The sequence below is a fragment of the Leptonotus elevatus genome, chromosome 17 (genome assembly GCF_054856555.1).
Source record: "Leptonotus elevatus isolate MCC_2025b chromosome 17, RoL_Lele_1.0, whole genome shotgun sequence".
Lineage (NCBI taxonomy): Eukaryota > Metazoa > Chordata > Actinopteri > Syngnathiformes > Syngnathidae > Leptonotus > Leptonotus elevatus.
In genome coordinates, this window is record NC_141255.1 from 4,316,283 (window position 1) to 4,333,632 (window position 17,350).

The window sequence follows — 17,350 nt, forward strand, 5'->3', positions numbered from 1 at the left end:
CTTGTGTTATCTTCCTTCCAAATTGAAAAAAAAAAAAATACTGCTAATGTTAGTTGATTATAATCAATAAAGTGCCAATGAGTAGACATGCACAATTGCAAGAAGTAGAAGCTTAATTTTCTGATTTATTGTTGCATATTTACATAAAAAAATATCCTTAATGGAACCTCATTCCCAAGCATAATCTGCATCGGGCATCTCCCCTCCCACGCTTTCATAGATACCCCTCACTATATGATAATCTATACCATGCCCGCGCTCGAAATAAACCGAGCACCGTCCGTGTAAATCCCCTTTGTAAATCCCCAGCTCATTTCAAATTAAGAGCCTGCATGTGCAAACATACAACAGCGCCACCTGCAGGAACTACAAGCACACCCAGACACTCAAAAGGGGGAGGATGAGACGAAATAATACTCAACATGAGAGAACCTGCAATTTAATTTAAACAAAGTATTTACTCTCAGCCACTAGAAGACGCTGTCTTCTTCTTTTTTTTAAACATAATTTTCTGAGTTAGCTTGTATGTAGCTACATCCAGTCCCCTCCAAAGAGATGATGCCAGATCCCTTCTGTGGAGTTGAAAGAGAAGTCCAGTCCTTTTTTTCCCCCCCCTTTTGTCCGTGTTTTTGCTTGTGCCAGACAAAAAGGAAAAAGGAGCATGAAGAAGAACCGAGGCGATAAGCTGCATTCATCAGTCGCCGACTGCGTCGGCAGATCCCCGCTTTGCTGAGTTGGCTCTTCTTCTATTCATAGCAGCGGACAAGACTCAGACTCGTCAACTCATGTGACGCTAATCCCAACTTTCACCCGAGAGAAACATCTGACCCGGAGACGCCGACGCGAGGTGCCGCCATTCTCAGTGATGCGACATCATGACGTTGTCGTCCTCGCACAGTTGTGTGACGACGCGGATGTGGGAGATCTTTCTCACCGCCTTGTACAACACCTGCTTCAGGTCCCTCGGCTCTTTGGCGGCCACGCTGAACAAGAGAGGGAAGGACAATGAAAATGTTCATTAGATTAGCAAATGTTAACTTTTTTTTCCCCATTCAAATGTTAAAAAAAACAAAACTTTTTTTTAACCTTGTAAAGGAGAAGAACTGAGTTTTGCCAGCAATCAACAATTGCAAAATTGTGATCCCCCATGAAACAGTTTGACCAAAACTATCACTGCCAGTGCCACCATTCCCAACCAAGACAGTAATGTTATACATTTTGCGAATGCATAACATTACCTCAGTTTTTCTTCTTTGCAAGTTGTTCCTGCCGCTGCTTCTCGGCTTGTCGCTTCTTGTGCTGGGCTATCTCGGCCATCTGCAGCCCGTGGGCCATTTGCCTGATGGGACGAAGTGAACAGCGTGAACACGGCACATGCCTGCATGCAAACAAACGGACCGTTCCTACCTCGATTTGAGCTCTGGAGGTATGGGAAGAGGTTTGGTGAATCCGTCCTTCCCAACAAGCCAGTACGTCTCCTCTGTTCCTTTTCCCTAAAAGGGGAATACAAAAATAAGAAAATGACCCCTGGAGAGTTCATGGGTTGCGAGTGTCACACCTTGACTTCCGTCCTTCCCCTCAGCTCCAGCTTGTAGCCCAGGTTGAGCTCACGCAGGACTTTGGCTGTGTCTTGGTGCACGTGGATCCTGTAGGCTGAAATGAGCCAAGTAAAAAAAAAAAAAAAAAAGCGGATGCACCGTATGGGCCAAAAGTGCGAGCGTGACACTTACGCAGGCCGCTGGACTCCATGCGAGAGGCGGTATTCACCGTGTCTCCAAATAAACAATAGCGCGGCATGGTGAGACCGACAACTCCTGCTACGCATGGACCTAGAGCACACGCAAGCAAAAATGCTGATTTTCAACACAGACGGTTATGATCCGTAATGTTTTTGAGAAACAAAAATGCTCTAATAAAATGGGAAGTCAACCCCCCAAAAATTCTTAAAACTATGTTCTATGCAGACCTAATATTCTGATTAATATTGCGGTTTTTGGAATATGAGTTACGCAGCAAAATCCACCCATTTTTATCCCTCTCCGGGGGCAGCCATTTTGCTACTTGCTGTCGACTGAAAATGACATCACAGTTGCTTAGGGCTCAGGTAACGACCAATCACAGATCACCTGTTTTCTGAGTTTGGTCATGTGACGTCCGCAAGCTGAGCCGTGATTGGTCGTTACCTGAGCCCTGAGCAACTGTGATGTCATTTTCGGTCTATAGCAAGTGGCAAAATGGCCGCCCCCGGAGATGGATAAAAATGGGTGGATTTTGCTGCGTAACTCCGTATTACTGTAAATAATTTTTCGGTCGACTTCCATTTGAACCACAAATACACATTTTGTCAAGGCAAAAAAAGTCTTACTCCAAAAACAAAGTCAGTCAAGACCGGGAAATAAAAACTTTATTTTCATAATTTTCCGCCTTTTAATTTCAAATTCAAAATTCATAAAATCGCTAATTAAAAAAATGAAATCAGATCTAGAGTAGTCCTTCTCAAATGGGAAGTGGGCCTCCCAGGGGGGCACGTGTGACCCAGGGTAACTTTTGTTTTTTTAATCGTAGTAATTGCACACCCACTACAGTAGGTGGCAGATTATTTAGTTTATTATTGTAATAATTCAAGCTTCATGATGGCACATCATTATCATATCAGAGCTTTTAATTGTCCCAAAGATAATAAGGATAATTAATTGTTTTTTATTTTATTGGTGCACCGCCCCCCAATATGTACAGTAGAAACTTTTTTTTAAATGACATGACCTCCTAATTTTGTTTTCTCGGGGTTTTTTGCCCACCTGTGTGCAGTCCGATGCGGATCCTGACGGGAACGTCGGGCATGTGTCTCATCTTGAAGGTTCCCACCGCGCTCAGGATGTCGAGAGACATGTTAGCAATCTCCGCCACGTGCCGGTTACCGTTGGGAACGGGGACGCCTGACGCCACCATATAGGCGTCGCCAATAGTCTCCACCTGCGTGATTGAGTAACGTGAAGAAGATCCAAGGATGTTGTTACCCGCGATACAGTCGACAATGCGGCACCTTGTAAACGTCGTGGTTGCCGATGATGGCGTCGAAGAGCGTGTAGAGGCTGTTGAGCAGGTCGACCACCTCGATTGGCTCGCTGTTGGCCGAGATGGTGGTGAAGCCCACGATGTCGCTGAAGTACAGAGACACGCTGTCGAAATGCTCGGGCACCACAGTCCCGCCCACTTTCAGCGCCTCTGCCACGGATCTACGGAGCGAGTTCAAAGCGCTAATTAACAAGAAATGCTTGAAAACGTTCCGTCGACGTCATCGCGGCCATCTCACGGAGGCAGCATCTGCGTCAGGAGCTTCTCCGTCTTCTGCTTCTCGATCTCCAGTTCTTCGGTTCGCTCTCGGATCAGCTCCTCCAGGTTGGACGAGTACTGCTCCAGCATCCGCAGCATGGAGTCGATGATGTTGGTCTTCTTGCCCTTGTTGATGTCCTTGAACTTGAAGAGGTATGAAATCACATGAACCAGTGGTGGGACCTGAGACTTCTAATCCATCTAATCAAGCGGATGTATACTGTCAAGGTTAAAGTACCACTAATTGTCACACCCACCTAAGTGGGGCGAAATTTGTGCCACACTCGAGAAGCATTTGGTAAATGGGTCCCATTTATGACCGGGCTGGGGATTGAAGCCACAACCTCCCAGTCTCAGGGCGGACGCTCTACCACTAGCACACTGAGCTGGTAATGTAGGTGTGATAAACTGTTCATTGAAAATCCCCTCTCAGCTCAGTAAGGCATTATTATTTGTTGGTCAATGCAGAGGATAAAGAATATATTTGACAACACCAGGTGAAGAGAATACGATGGTGTATTAGGGCCAGGTATAAATAGGAATGTTTTATAGGGGGAGTTAAAATTCTAAGAAAAAACTCACAAATTTACAAGAAATAAACTTGAAAATTTGCGACATTATAAAGTAGCAAATTTGCGAGAAAGAAACTTGTAAATTTCCAAGAAATGAAATTGCAAATTTGCAACATTATAAAGGGGCAAATTTGCGGTGGGGGGGGGGGGGGTTTGGGGGGATCTTAAATTTCCAAGAAATAAACTTGCAAATTTGCGACATTATAAAGTGGCAAATTTGCAAGAAAAAAAACACTAATTTACAAGAAATAACTTTCAAATTTGTGACATTATAAAGTAGCAAATTTGTGGGATAAAAAAAAAATAAATCACAATTTTACAAGAAATAAACTTTCAAATTTGCGAGTTTTTTTTTTGTTGTCAGAATATTACCCTTCCTCTAAAAAAAAAAATAAAAATTATACATGGCCTTACGCCGTCATAAGAAAATACACTGTTGGGAAGAAATGAACAATTTCATGGGACAAATATTATAATTTAGAGGCCTGACTTCCAGGGACGAACGATATCCATTATATAGTGGTGATGGTGTGTCGTTGATGGTTCGAAGAGTCTACCTTGTCAAAAATCTCCTCAAACGTGGGTCTCTTTTCCGCCTGTTCGTTCCAGCACTGTTTCATCAGTTGGATGCACTCTAACGGAGCGCAGTCCAAACTAACCAGCGGGCGACACAGAGGAGGCGGTTTGCGCAGCTTGTCGATCACATCTGAAACCAAAACGTTTTGGTCATCAGCCCGTATCGTCGGAGAGGTCGTTTGTTGTTTCACCTGCGGCCGACAGATCCAGCATGCAAAAGGGAGGCCCTCGGATGACCACCTCCTGCGTGATGATGGCGAAGCTGTACACGTCAGCGGGCGGCGTCCCGCGGAGGCCTGGCTGAGGGCCTCGGAGGAGCTCCGGGGCCGTCCATAGCAACTCTGCCGGGCAGAACCCGCGTTACTTTGAAAAATGGGAACAGTTTGTAAGGGCTTTTTGTGTCGCTCACCATCTGCAGGCGGTTCCACATACGGGAACTTCTGCGCCTCAAGAACCTCATTGTAGTCGTAGTCTGTGATCTTCAACACGAAGCGCCCGTCCACCACGCAGTTGCGAGACTTCAGATGGCCGTGAGACACACCGCAATGGTGGAGGTACTTCATACCCTGCCAGGGTGAACGCGTCCGATTCATGCTTTACATCACGGGTGTTAAAATTCAACGAACCTTGATCAAATCCAGCAGCAGCGACGACTTGAACATCCAGTCCAGCTTGACGTCATCGTTCAGGAGCAGATCTTCCAGGCTGCCTCTGGAGCAGAACTCGGTCACGATGGCGAACACGCCGCAGTCGAGGAAGAAGCCCAGGAAAGGGTTGACGTTCTCGTGCCGCATGTCTTTCATCTGCGAGCGCATTTTGATGGCTCTTATCTGTGACGTGAAAAGCCGCGCTGTGACCCGATGGTGTGTCGTACCAGCTCAAACAAGTCGCTCGTTTTGGGGTTGATGCTGCTAAACGAGCCGTAGGGAAGTCTCTTGAGCCACGCCCAGTCCCCCTAGTGGACAGAACGTTTGCTCATTAGCGCGGTGTAAAACGACCGGACGGTGCCGCTGACTGGCGCCCTCACCTCGAAAATGACAACATTGGAGTTCTCGTACGTGGCGGGCGATCGGGTGGAGGCGGCGCTGCATTCCGACACGCTCTTGGTGACGCTGGCCCGGCTGTCATCCAAGCTTAGCTTCTGGGAAAATAATTTTATTGCGCAGTCTCATTATACTGTATTTACATGCAATCATATATTCATATCGAGGAAACACTGATTCTGCTGTATATGCAACAAATAAAAGAAAGACAAGAAGACCTTGTTGCTAAGTGATGGGTTGATAAAGGTAACATCCGCAAGAGTCAGCAGGATCTTGTTCGGACCCCGAACCAGCCGGATCTGGTTGATGCGTCGCCTAGGCAACCACACGGGAGACTTAAGTGGGTTTCTATTGCTTTGTAAAGCCCGACCCCGTGCCAAACTTACCGGACAAAGTAAATCAGCACCACGGCCAGCACACAGGCGCCAATTGCGCCAAGCAAAATGCCGACGGTGGGAAAAAGGTCCACACCTGGAGAGGAAAGACACGAGTGTCATTTCCAGATCCTTTCGGTATCATTCCGCCACAACTTCAAGTGCCTCACCCCCCGAGCAGATGACGCCTGGAGTGAACCAGCATTGGGCGTCCCGTCTGGGTCCCGAGCCGCCGGGAAAATGGATGTCTCGACCCAGGAAGTGCACAGAGTCGGCCTCCGTGTCCAGCCTTTTGTCGCGGGGAAAAAAAACAACAACACTTTTCTTGACTTCAGTGATAGGAAGTAAAGTAGAAATGTGTTACTTTATTACTGGGGATGATTTTGTTAGCTTCCAGATGTAATAGTTGCAATGTGTGACGTACCTGTGTGTTGGCGTCAGCTCACGGGAGAGTCCATCGGTGTCCAGTATGACGTAGTCCAATAACACGTCTCCGGAAGCGTCCGATTTCACGCGATGGCTGAAGCCCTGCAATGTGAATTAGTCGCCGGCTTTTGGTGCGTGATACATAAAAAAAAAATTTGCATGAGGGGACCACACCTCAAAGTTGTGCTTGCGCACTTGTTGTGCTACATTCCCACCAGACATCCACTCCTTGGAATGTCGAACCCGCTGCACGGCGTGAGCAACGAAGACCACCGAGTTGTAGATGGTGCCGAAGAGAGGAGACACCTGCAGGACAGATTCTGCTTTTTTATAGGTTACTGTAATTCCCAACCTTAAACATTTCTTGACAATAATATGTTATATGCGACTTCACTCATCTAAACATGACATTCTGATTAATATTGCATTTGTGGAATATGAGCTATGAAGCAAAATCTAGCCGTTTTTATCCATCCCAGGGGGCGGCCATTTTGCCACTTGCTGTCGACTGAAGATGACATCACAGTTGCTCAGGGCTGTGGCAACGACCAATCACAGCTCACCTGTTTTCTGAAACTGAACTGTGATTGGTTGTAACTTGAAACCTGAGCAACTATGATGTCATTTTCACTCAACAACCAAGTGGCAAAATGGCCGCCTTCTGATATTGCTGCGTAACTCATATTCCACTAACACAATATTAACTCATTCACTGCCATTGACGGCTATTGACGTCAAAAATTCATTTGAACTATTTCTATTAGTTTAAAAAAAAATTCCACTTTTGTTAACAAGAGTATGAAAACCTAGAATTTTTTTTTCATTGTACATTTAGAACAGATATACAATTGATGATTAATCGTGAGTTAACTATTGAAGTGATTAATTACAATTCTAAATTAGTGTCGGGCAATTAAAATCGGAATTAATTGCATGACTTCATGAGTTAACTCACAATTAACCACAAATGTTATATCTGTTCTAAATGTACAATAAAAAAATCTAGGTTTTCATACTCTTGTTAACAAAAGTGGAAAAAAATGTGAAACTAGTAGAAATGAATTTTTGAAGTCTATAACCGTCAATGGCAGTGAATGAGTTAACCAGAATACCGTATTTAGACTAGTGGGGCTGCAAAGAACATTATTTTCAAGAATTTTTAAATTGTTATTGTTGTGCTTGTCTTTCACCGCCTACGTGTCCTCACCTGCTGGGGTTGGATCGTCCTCGCCACCTCGCCCTTCTCCATTGCCTCCGCGTAGGCTTCGATAAACGACACCCGCGGCGAGTCGACCGTGACGGTGAGCATGGCGTCGTAGGCCCGCCGCAGTTTGCGGTTGTTCTCCAGAGCCGGATAGCTCACGTTACGGTACGGCAGACTGTAGAGGAGCGCGTCGTAGGGTACGAACACCAGGGAGCCGTCAATCATCTGCATGTCGTACGCCGTCTCCAGGAGGCGCTTCTGAAGCTCGCCGCCAATCAGCACCGAGTGCATGCAGAGGATCAAAACTAAGGGACAGCAAACAGGTTTTAGATTAGAAGCGAAGTCCCGTTGAGCACAAGCAAAGAAAAGGAGATCCACCTCGTATTTCGCTCATTTTGCGAATTTTAGCCAGAGTCCTCCTGATGCCGTGGGGGGTGTTCTCCATAACGCCGACCAGTCTGACAGGCAGCGAGTGGGCCCGGAGCGATTCCGCAACCTGAAACATCAGACGCACGCGGCGAACGTGACCCACCTGGCCGAAAACGTCTTCGATTCGCCGTTTGCGCGCCGACCTTATTCGCCGTTTCCACCCAGACGTCATCCGAGGCAGAGATGATTCCGACGTGAGCCCACCTGAAGTATCTCATGATCCGTAATAGCACCCGGGTGGGCCTGGGCGCGGAGCGGGCGAAGGTCGGGTGGCTCCGGGCGCGGTCCAAGTCGTAGCCGACGCAATTCCATGCGAACAAAGCCTGAAGGAGGAAATGATAATTATACATTTGAAAAATGATGAAAATGATGAAAAATCAATCCATGCCCGGTCCTTCTATCTTTAAATGCTTACATATTATACTAAGACTGCGTATTCTCATTCAAACTCCACAGCTGTGTACAAAAAGTACACAGCTGTGGAGCTTATTTCTTAAAATGCGGAAGAAGGTCTAATCTGTCCAAAAATGGTTTCTACTCTTATACTGTCTTGGCCTCAGCCTAGCCCATGTGACGATGTGTAACCTGATGGTCTTAACTGGTTTCAACTAGATAAGTGCGGCTAGATGGTAAGACGCCAAGCCAGGACAGGTCACAGCGACCGAGCTCGTTTTTAAAAGGCTTTATCTAACACCAAATGAGAAAAATAAATATCTAATTGAATTTCAAATTTCCTATTATGCATTATTATTAGCATTAAGCTACATTTTTCTTTTAAATCCACAGCATGTCAGGTCACTCACATCCCAAGACACCACGGCCAACCAAAAATAAATAAATAAATCCCTCCCAACAGATGACTCACTTTGTTCCAGCTTTTGCTCAGCATTGAGGCAGCATCGCAATAACCCGGGTTGGCTGGTCCGACGTAAGCCGAGGCTTTCGTGTGGAAAGCCACAAACTTCTCCAGGGCTCTCGAGGTCTCACACGGCTCCTGTGGAATTCCAATGAAGACGTCCGTCAAAAAGTGCACTGCTCACGAAAAATTGCAACCTGAACTTTTATTAGCATAACAAGGTAAGCGGGTGCTTACATGGAGCACGACGTAATCAAAAGTGGCAGAGTAGGACAGCGAGGGGTCCTTGTTGATGCGGTTTACAGCCAACCGTGCCGCCACATCGGGCAGGGCCTTGGCGAACACGGGGTCACATTCCCAAGGGCCCACCACCCCGACGCGAAATAAGGCCCCCCGGCCAGGAGAGGGCAGCGTGCACAGGAGGAGCACCAGGAGGAACCTTGCGAGGCGGTGGCCGTGAAGGGAGGAGAAGCTGCTGTCATCTGCCTGCTTCCATTTTGCTTGAGAGAGCAGGTTGTGTCCTTGCATGGCCACGTGATTTAGCAGCTCACAAGAAGATGCAGAATGACGTTTTGGTGCTAAATACCTGGAATAACAATTGAACTGGTTTGCCACAGAAATTATTTTTGGTTGATTCGGTTTTATTTTTAAAGGATGAAAAAGTGGAGAAAATAATACAGACTTTGAGACCAGGAGTGTGAACTATTTTTCTTCTGACATTCTTCAAGCATTACTTCAACATTCAGGACGCTAATAAGCGGACCGCCAGGCTTCCCATTCTGTAGGCTTCTGTTGGTCATTCTTATTTTTCATTTTTCTTGGACATGTTTTGACGTTGAAGACATTTTTCTTGTGATGATTCTAAAATTAATCCATCAAACAATTACATATTATTTATTCTCACATCTTTGCATTAAAGTTAATGATGCAGTTTAAGATTTAAAGAAAAAAAATCATCACAATTTTGATACCCCTGCTGCGGCTGTAGAATTTGTCCACACTTGCACAATCAGCTAAATGTGGATTATCTATCATGACCCTCTCATAACAGCACCGAATATAATCTTACATTTTGGGAGCCGTTAATTTGAACTCATTCACTGCCATTGACGGCTATAGACGTAAAAAAAATTCAAATTTTTTCCACTTTTGTTAACAAAAGTATACAAACCTAGAATTTTTTTTATTGTACATTTAGAACAGAAATAAAATTTGCGATTAATCACGCGATTAATTACAATAAAAAATTGTAATCGTATACCACACCTCTCATTTTTAATAATCTTTTTTCACGATTAATCAAAAAATGTATATCTGTTCTAAATGTACAATAAAAAAAATTCTAGGTTTTCATACTCTTGTTAACAAAAGTGGAAAAAAAAAGTGAAACTAATAGAAAGTTAAAATGAATTTTTGACGTCTATAACCGTCAATGGCAGTGAATGAGTTCATAAAGTAGATGATTTGCTGGAATATTAGGCACACGTTTTCATGTTTTTGGATTATAGCGATCCTTTAAAAGCAAGTTACCTACCACGCAGATGAGATTGAGGGCCCTCTTTCCCATCTGCAACAATCCCCCCGCGGAAAGTTGTTCCATTGATGTCTTCTTGGGACATTTTTCGTTTACCGACGGCTGTCCTCTAGCGGCCCAACATTCCGGAATTAGCAGAGTCCCTGCAGGGGAAAAAGTGTCTGCATGTGGCGATCAAGTTCCCTGGCGGTGTGTGTGCGCTGACCTACCCGACAGATTAGATGCAATCCAATCATGACCCCTGCAGTATTAAGACGCATTGAACAGCAGTGAGGACAATTTAGACAACACATTTGCCCAATTAAATGCAACTCATTGTTCCCACGTTAAATCATTGATTCCAAAGAGTGACAGAGTGTGTGACTGTTCGTAACGTTTAGGAATAATTGTTTACTCCTCTCACCACAAGGTGGCGGTGACGCTCATGTGCTGGTAACCACATAGCTCTTGGCCGTCTCCACCCTCTCAGTATCCATAGCAACCATGAAAGTAATGTAAAAAGTGAAAAATACTGCAGAGGGGTGTGCATGATAACTTTCAAGTTTATTTCAATTGCATATTTTCACAAAGTGCAGTGACGTCATTGTTCTTGCTCTTGTAGAGCCTGTCCTCCACTTTTAAGTACTTGTCATATTTCTCGTTTCCCTCGCTGGGGTAGATCCTCTTGAAGCCGCCCAAGTGCTCGTCTTCGTAGCTCTCCATTTCCTCCACCATGGCCGCCCGTCGCTGCTGCTCGTTCTCCAGCCTGGCGGGGGAACATTTTCTCATGATGTCGAGTTGGAGAGGAGAAAAAAAAAAAAAAAAAAGTGGTGCAAAAATGGGATTGTACCTCTCCTCGATGCGCACGTTTTGTTTCATGCGCTCTTCCACCTTGCGCTTCTCTTCCTTGATCATCCGGCATCGATCAAAGGGGGCCAAGTTGATGAGCACCAGCGTGTCGTAAAGTAAGGCGTCCTTGACGTCGCGGTCCAGCGGCAGCAGGGTGGAAAAATCTGGGGAGTGATTCACCTGAGAATTAAAAAAAAAAACACAAAAACAAACAAAAGAACAAAACAAAAACATTCGGCTTCAACATTGGTTAATTTTCAAATAAATCAGACATGGATCTTAAAAAAAGGTACAAGTAGTAATAAAGTACAGTGATACCTTGACTTACGTGAGCCCATATTCTCGAAGGAAATTGATTTATGCCAATAATTAAGAATTTTTTATTTTTTAAGTTAGAAGCTACATGAGGCGATATACAACAGTTGAGGGGTACATGGCTGAAACTATAGAAAATTAGAGGCTGTAAATAAAATGTTAGGTCCGGATTAAGACTAAAATGGATACCCTGGACTTTTAGATTTGAGACATTATTTCATTGTGCTGACATTTTGGGGGTTTTTGTTTACAGCGTTTATGTTTTATTTTTGAGTCGATCTAACGTTAGTAATAAAAAGCAACCATTGTACCACCTTACTGAAGACCGTGAGGACTGCGCACCTCCATGTATATCCCAACGTCTGTATTAGACTGCCCCCAAGTGGCCAAGGCACATAAACACAAGGCACAAGCAGTGGCATTTCCATTCATTTCAAGAGGGAAAGAGGATTTGAAATGTTTTGAGTCACGAGCGTGGCCATACAAAAAATTCAACTCGTCTCTCAAGGTACCACTGTATAGTGTAAAAACTAGGGGTGTCAGACGATTTTTTTTTTTTTATCGTCATTAATCGTAATCAAAAATTTTATATATGTTCTAAATGTACAATAAAATGCACAATACAATCTTTTTTTTCTAAGTTTTCATACGCTTATTAACATAAGAGTGGGGAAAAAATTAAACTAATAGAAATATGACTGCATCTTTTAGTCATTAATACAATAATTTCATAATTCATAAAATTTAGTTAAAATTAAAAAGATGTACTGTACTGTAAAAAAGGAGTGTGATATTGATTTGTGTTGAGGTCCTTTGTCTGCCACTAGGTGGCATAATTGCATTTGTAAGACATTAGTGACAGCTCAGTGCATTTTTCTTTTCATATTAAGAGCTATCTAATCTAAATTCTGCACATTTTTAAAATTGTAAAATACAATTTGACCCCAGTCTCCACAAATATATGCATTATTATTAAATGTATTACTGCAAAATTTTGATGTGGACGTGCCTGCTACATTATGATTGGAAATCCTCCAGTACAGGCTTTCCAATTAAGGGGCAGTCATTTAATCACGTGTTAAAAACATTTTTTTAGTGGCAGAAGCTTCAAATTAACTCAAAATGAACGCACTAATTTTGACACCCCTAGTAAAAACCCCACCCAAAAAAAAAATCGCTACAAACCGCAGATTTCCACCATACCCACTTCTACTCAAAAAAAAATCTGCCAACCTCAAGCACCCACGGCCTGTAGTGCTCATCCAGCAGCACGTCAAAGCCGAGGATCTGGAAACAGGCGCTCCCGACCACGTGTTTGGAGAAGAGCGTGATGTAACCGTGCTGGATGCGGGAGTGAGCCAAGACCAGCGTCTTCACGATGCCGTCCTCGATGTTGCTCCAGATCTTCTCTGTGTTCCTGTAGTTGGATCGCAACTGCTTTTTCAGTGTCGACAGCTTCCTAAAAAAACAAAAAAACAACGGTGTCATACATGTTTACACAGCTCGCAAAAAAGTTACGTATATTGGGATTTGTGTTATGACTGTAATTTGGGGTTGACTTAGTTACTGACACTTTTGTCAGTACGGTAGGTGGAGGTTTCCTTTCCCTACTCTTACATGTAAGCTGTTCTTCCACGTGTTAAAGGTTGCTTCCATGCATCCAGTCTCTCAATCGAGGTTTTTCCGTTAAGTGTTTTCTTCGAGGCAATCTGAATCCAGCCCTGCTTCTCTGTTGTTACTTTGTATTTTTGTAAATATACTGTCTTGTCTGCATTTGGGTCCTAAATCCACACCTGACGTGACACTATGAAATTTTAGAAAGAACCTAAAATGCACTATAACTTCAAAAATATAATAGAATTTGTCACCTTTGTTTTTTTTAATAGTAATAATATTATCAAATTAATTATTCGGGACCCACTTCAAATTTTCCTATTACTCAAAATAGTTGGTATGAATGTACCGTTTGCTGCCCGTCTTCTCATCATTGATGAAGGTCTCGCTGTCTTTGTTGATGGTGAAGTTGGTGAGATGCATGTACTTGTTATTCTGACAAGCGGAAAGCAATATTAGGGTTTGCGTTGCTTAACTCATTCACTGCCATTGACGGCTATAGACGTCAAAAATTCATTTGAATTATTTCTATTAGTTTCAAAAAATAATTCCACTTTTGTTAACAAGAGTATGTAAACCTAGGAAAAAATGTATTGTACATTTAGAACATATATAAGATGTGATTAGTCATGAGTTAACTATTTAAGTCATCCGATTAATTACAATAAAAAATTTAATCGTCTGACGCCTCAAAATTGTTTTTGTTTTTTTGTTTAATTACTTAATTATTTAAACTCAAAATTAATCACAAATGTTATATCTGTTTCTAGGTTTTCATACTCTTGTTAACAAGAGTATGATATAAAAAATGTTTTAGTTTAGTTTAACATTTTTTTCCACTTATGTTAACAAGAGTATGAAAACCTAGAATTTTTTTTTATTGTACATTTAGAACAGATATAAAATTGATGATTAATCGTGAGTTAACTATTGAAGTGATTAATTACAATTCTAAATTAGCAGTGTCGGGCAATTAAAATCAGAATTAATTGCATGACTTCATGAGTTAACTCACGATTAATCACAAATGTTATATCTGTTCTAAATGTACAATAAAAAAAATCTAGGTTTTCATACTCTTGTTAACAAAAGTGGGAAAAAAAGTGAAACTAATAGAAATAGTTCAAATGAATTTTTGACGTCTATAGCCGTCAATGGCAGTGAATGAGTTAATGTAGCAAAATGATGTAAAAAAAAAACAAACAACAACTACAATACGTGCATACTCACCACATTTTCATCTGTCGGCTCTTCATACTTGATGGTGCAGAAGCGAGCCAGGCCCTCGTTGTACATGTAGATCCGCCAGGGGTTACACGAGGTCACCAGCACGTAGATGCGCATGTCGAACTTGAAGCCGTCGATGAGCAGAGGCTGGCAGGGAGCAAAGGGAGGAATTAAAATGTCTTCCGACTGGCGTTTCTGCGCGAGACTCACCTTGTTGATGTATTCCTGACAGATCATATCTTGTTCAGGCGGAACTTTCTCCCATGACGTAAAGATTGAGATGCCTTTGCCTTGGCTGCCCGCGTTGGGTTTGCAAATGTAACATTTGTCTTTGTCCCTGGCATAGGATTGGAACAGGCTGTACCTGCGAAAGACAACGGGCTTGCGTGAGTGCGTACGATAGAGGGGAAAAAAGCAAGTCAACACGACACTGAGAAACAAGCAAACACACTCTATGGGAAAGGTCCAAGTTCGGGGGAAAATGTTGTAGTCTTGGGGGAAAAACTTGATCATGTGCTTCCAGTTCGTTGCTAATGAATTTTTGTGGCAAATTTCAGTCATAGAGGGCAAATGGTTGATTTTCTGCAACAAATGAAACACAAATTACACAAAAAATGATGACACAAAAAAGAAATACGGCCTTTTATCGTGGTAAAGACAGTACCTGGTAAGGTTTCATTTCCTTAAATTTGTCTTCACATGGACGGCCATCGCTCCAAAACAGGGTCCAGTCTTCTCCCGCCTTCGCCTCTTTAATGCCTAACTTCTCAGCAGCACGGCGCACTGACACAAAACAATATGCAACAGTTTTAAATTCTGGTCATGGAAGTGTGATCTTTGTTTTTCTTTTGTGACCTACCGCTGTCATAGCGGCAGTTGGTGAGATTGATGCCCTGACAACTGCAAGAGAAAAATCCATTGGAAAGCTGCAGTCATACATTATAGACGCAATAATATTGCATATACCTGCAAAGTGGAATATCGTCGTCGTCATCGTCTGTGAAAGGGCAGCTGTCCCAAAAAAACATCCTAAACAAATCGACAAATGTTTACATAGAAAACAAATATGCTTGAGTGAAGCACTCAAGACATGAAATCCACGTGACTGGTATTGAGTGAGTTTAAGTATTGTCAGCAGGCAGTTTATCTTTACTTTGTAATAAAGCTAATTTTGCATTATTTTTTTGGTCTCACCTGGTGAGGGCAGCTGTAGCAACATTTGCGTGTGAAGGGTTTAACCCCACAACGCTTTATTTTGGACAAATCGGGGGAACCCCATCGCAAAATCAAGTGTTTTGGCAACATTGCCACTTAACGTGGCGTCACCTCACTCACCTTTGTCATGCCCTCGTTAACACGCAGCGCTCTTTAAATAAGAGTTGGCCTCCGTTTAAAAGAACGCCACGTGTTGCTTGTTGTTCGTTCATTTCCTGGTTGGAAATCAGCCCAGTCTCGTCACAACGAAAATCTTAATCATTTGTAATAATAATTAATAATAATAATAATAAATAATTAATCAACCTGCTATTGAACACAAAAAGGGATACATGTACATTTTTGACCCACTATTTTTTTTAATTGTTTTATTTTAAATAAACTCAACAAAAAAAAAGCAACCTTGGAATTTTACTGGTTAAAACAGAAACTTTCGCTTCTACTCTACTTGAATTGAATATTTGGAAGCGATTTTCAAATGGAGTTTAGTTTTGCTTCCTGTTTGCAATTAATATACTTCCGGGTCAGTGATTGACACATAATAATATGGAAAGAAATGTGCGTCTTTATTTTCAATTAAGCAAAAAAAAAGAAAATATATGAATTTAAAAAAGAAAAAATTGCAAAAAAGCGATTTGCAAACAAAAATAATGGATTCGTATTTAAAATAATTTTTAAAAAGGTTTTGTAAATAAGCCCATTATTACCGAAACGCACGTACTCTGTAGTGCTACTTTGCGGTTGCAAATCTTTTTCCAGTCTTGTGGGCGGGTCCTCCACTGAACCTATGTTAGAAGCCTTTCATTGGTCAGCTTGTAAACGCTGTGACAACTTTCATTGGTCAGTTTTTATAGAATGGAGGCGCGACAATTTCCTATCCGGAGCCGACCCTTCTACAATAATCGCAAAATGATAATAATAATAATAATAATAATTTTGGCGTTGTTGTGATTAATATTATTATAATTTTTATTATTATTATTATTGTTGTTGTTGAATAAGCCATACTGTGTATGCAAGTAAACCGAAAGGAGCCTGGATGAGGCAGGAGATGAGTGCTGGATGGCTGCAGTTCTGCCCGCAGAGGTGCAGTGATTCATGATGTCACATGCTGAGGACTGGGGTGACTCATCCACCAACATCCTCCCTCACGCAGCAGCTGCAGAGCAACACGTTCAACATCCGCACACACACAAAATCTGCATTCGCGGTAGACGTAAACTCAAGTTGACTGCATTGGGAACAGAAGGAAAAAAAAAAAGTAAATTGGACACACACTGTCCACAATGAAGCTTCTCTTGATTAAACAAGTTGTCGACTTTATTGGTTTCTTTGTGTGTAGCAAAAGTAGTCATTGACATGCGCATACTTGCATATCCAGCAAACGCATGTTTATTAGACAATTACAACAAGGTACATCTAGAGAGGCCGTGTACAGGCAACAACAGTACATCACTCAAACAAGGATCTCAAGGTACAACATCATTGTTTCTGTCATCTTGAAGCCATTTTTTTTTTGTTATTTTTTCATTGTTGCATTGGAATCTCAGAGAAGAGATTTGAGATGTAATCATACATAAACGTGCACTCTCCTTTATGCCTCGATGCCTTCTTGATCTCATATAAATATCAATTTAGTACAAATTACAAAACTCCTTGCTTTGATTGATTTGGTTTGATGACAGCGGTTGGGATGATTTTGGTGAGATTGTCGATTCCGTGACTCCTGCAGCTTATCATGGCAACACAATTTTATTTTTCCTTGTCCCTTAGCAACGACTTGATCAATCAAGCCAAAAATGGC

General features: G+C 42.5%; 2 protein-coding genes across 4 annotated transcripts; both read right to left on the reverse strand.

Moving 5' to 3' along the window:
• Window positions 1-423: 423 nt before the first annotated feature.
• On the reverse strand, window positions 424-10,527 carry gc2 (guanylyl cyclase 2). 2 transcript variants are annotated; one of them, XM_086058459.1, is made up of 24 exons: window positions 10,348-10,527; window positions 9,051-9,399; window positions 8,823-8,951; window positions 8,101-8,280; window positions 7,907-8,024; window positions 7,532-7,833; window positions 6,499-6,630; window positions 6,323-6,426; window positions 6,069-6,187; window positions 5,911-5,995; window positions 5,743-5,839; window positions 5,509-5,619; window positions 5,356-5,436; window positions 5,108-5,284; window positions 4,891-5,047; window positions 4,673-4,822; window positions 4,463-4,611; window positions 3,314-3,477; window positions 3,044-3,236; window positions 2,799-2,973; window positions 1,731-1,829; window positions 1,559-1,653; window positions 1,408-1,493; window positions 424-983 (listed from the first exon to the last, which is right to left on the reverse strand). In XM_086058459.1, the coding sequence occupies exons 2-24, from the start codon at window positions 9,339-9,341 to the stop codon at window positions 860-862; spliced, it is 3,318 nt and encodes a 1,105-aa protein (XP_085914585.1). In that variant the 5' UTR covers window positions 9,342-9,399; window positions 10,348-10,527; the 3' UTR covers window positions 424-859. The 2 variants fall into 2 exon arrangements, with proteins under 2 accessions (XP_085914585.1, XP_085914584.1); XM_086058458.1 differs by having other exon boundaries at window positions 5,509-5,622.
• A 363-nt stretch (window positions 10,528-10,890) lies between these two features.
• Window positions 10,891-15,933, reverse strand: LOC147159352 (tubulin polyglutamylase ttll6-like). 2 transcript variants are annotated; one of them, XM_086059735.1, is made up of 11 exons: window positions 15,667-15,933; window positions 15,298-15,360; window positions 15,191-15,231; window positions 14,996-15,114; window positions 14,783-14,913; window positions 14,542-14,695; window positions 14,335-14,478; window positions 13,454-13,539; window positions 12,724-12,949; window positions 11,177-11,355; window positions 10,891-11,092 (listed from the first exon to the last, which is right to left on the reverse strand). In XM_086059735.1, exons 2-11 carry the CDS (start codon window positions 15,357-15,359, stop codon window positions 10,891-10,893), a joined length of 1,344 nt encoding a protein of 447 aa, XP_085915861.1. In that variant the 5' UTR covers window position 15,360; window positions 15,667-15,933. The 2 variants fall into 2 exon arrangements, with proteins under 2 accessions (XP_085915861.1, XP_085915862.1); XM_086059736.1 differs by lacking the exon at window positions 15,667-15,933 and adding an exon at window positions 15,526-15,652.
• Window positions 15,934-17,350: the final 1,417 nt, after the last annotated feature.

Excerpts from the sequence above, each read along its gene's own strand:
- gc2 (XM_086058458.1), bottom strand. The coding sequence starts at position 9,341 with ATGCAAGGACACAACCTGCTCTCTCAAGCAAAATGGAAGCAGGCAGAT. Across the intron at positions 6,427-6,498 it reads TGCGCAAGCACAACTTTGAG|GGCTTCAGCCATCGCGTGAA; the intron begins GTGTGGTCCCCT and ends TTCACATTGCAG. Across the intron at positions 5,048-5,107 it reads TGCTGCTGGATTTGATCAAG|GGTATGAAGTACCTCCACCA; the intron begins GTTCGTTGAATT and ends TCACCCTGGCAG.
- LOC147159352 (XM_086059735.1), bottom strand. The coding sequence starts at position 15,359 with ATGTTTTTTTGGGACAGCTGCCCTTTCACAGACGATGACGACGACGAT. Across the intron at positions 15,232-15,297 it reads GACGATATTCCACTTTGCAG|TTGTCAGGGCATCAATCTCA; the intron begins GTATATGCAATA and ends TTTCTCTTGCAG. Across the intron at positions 12,950-13,453 it reads GAGAAGACGGGCAGCAAACG|GAAGCTGTCGACACTGAAAA; the intron begins GTACATTCATAC and ends TTGTTTTTTTAG.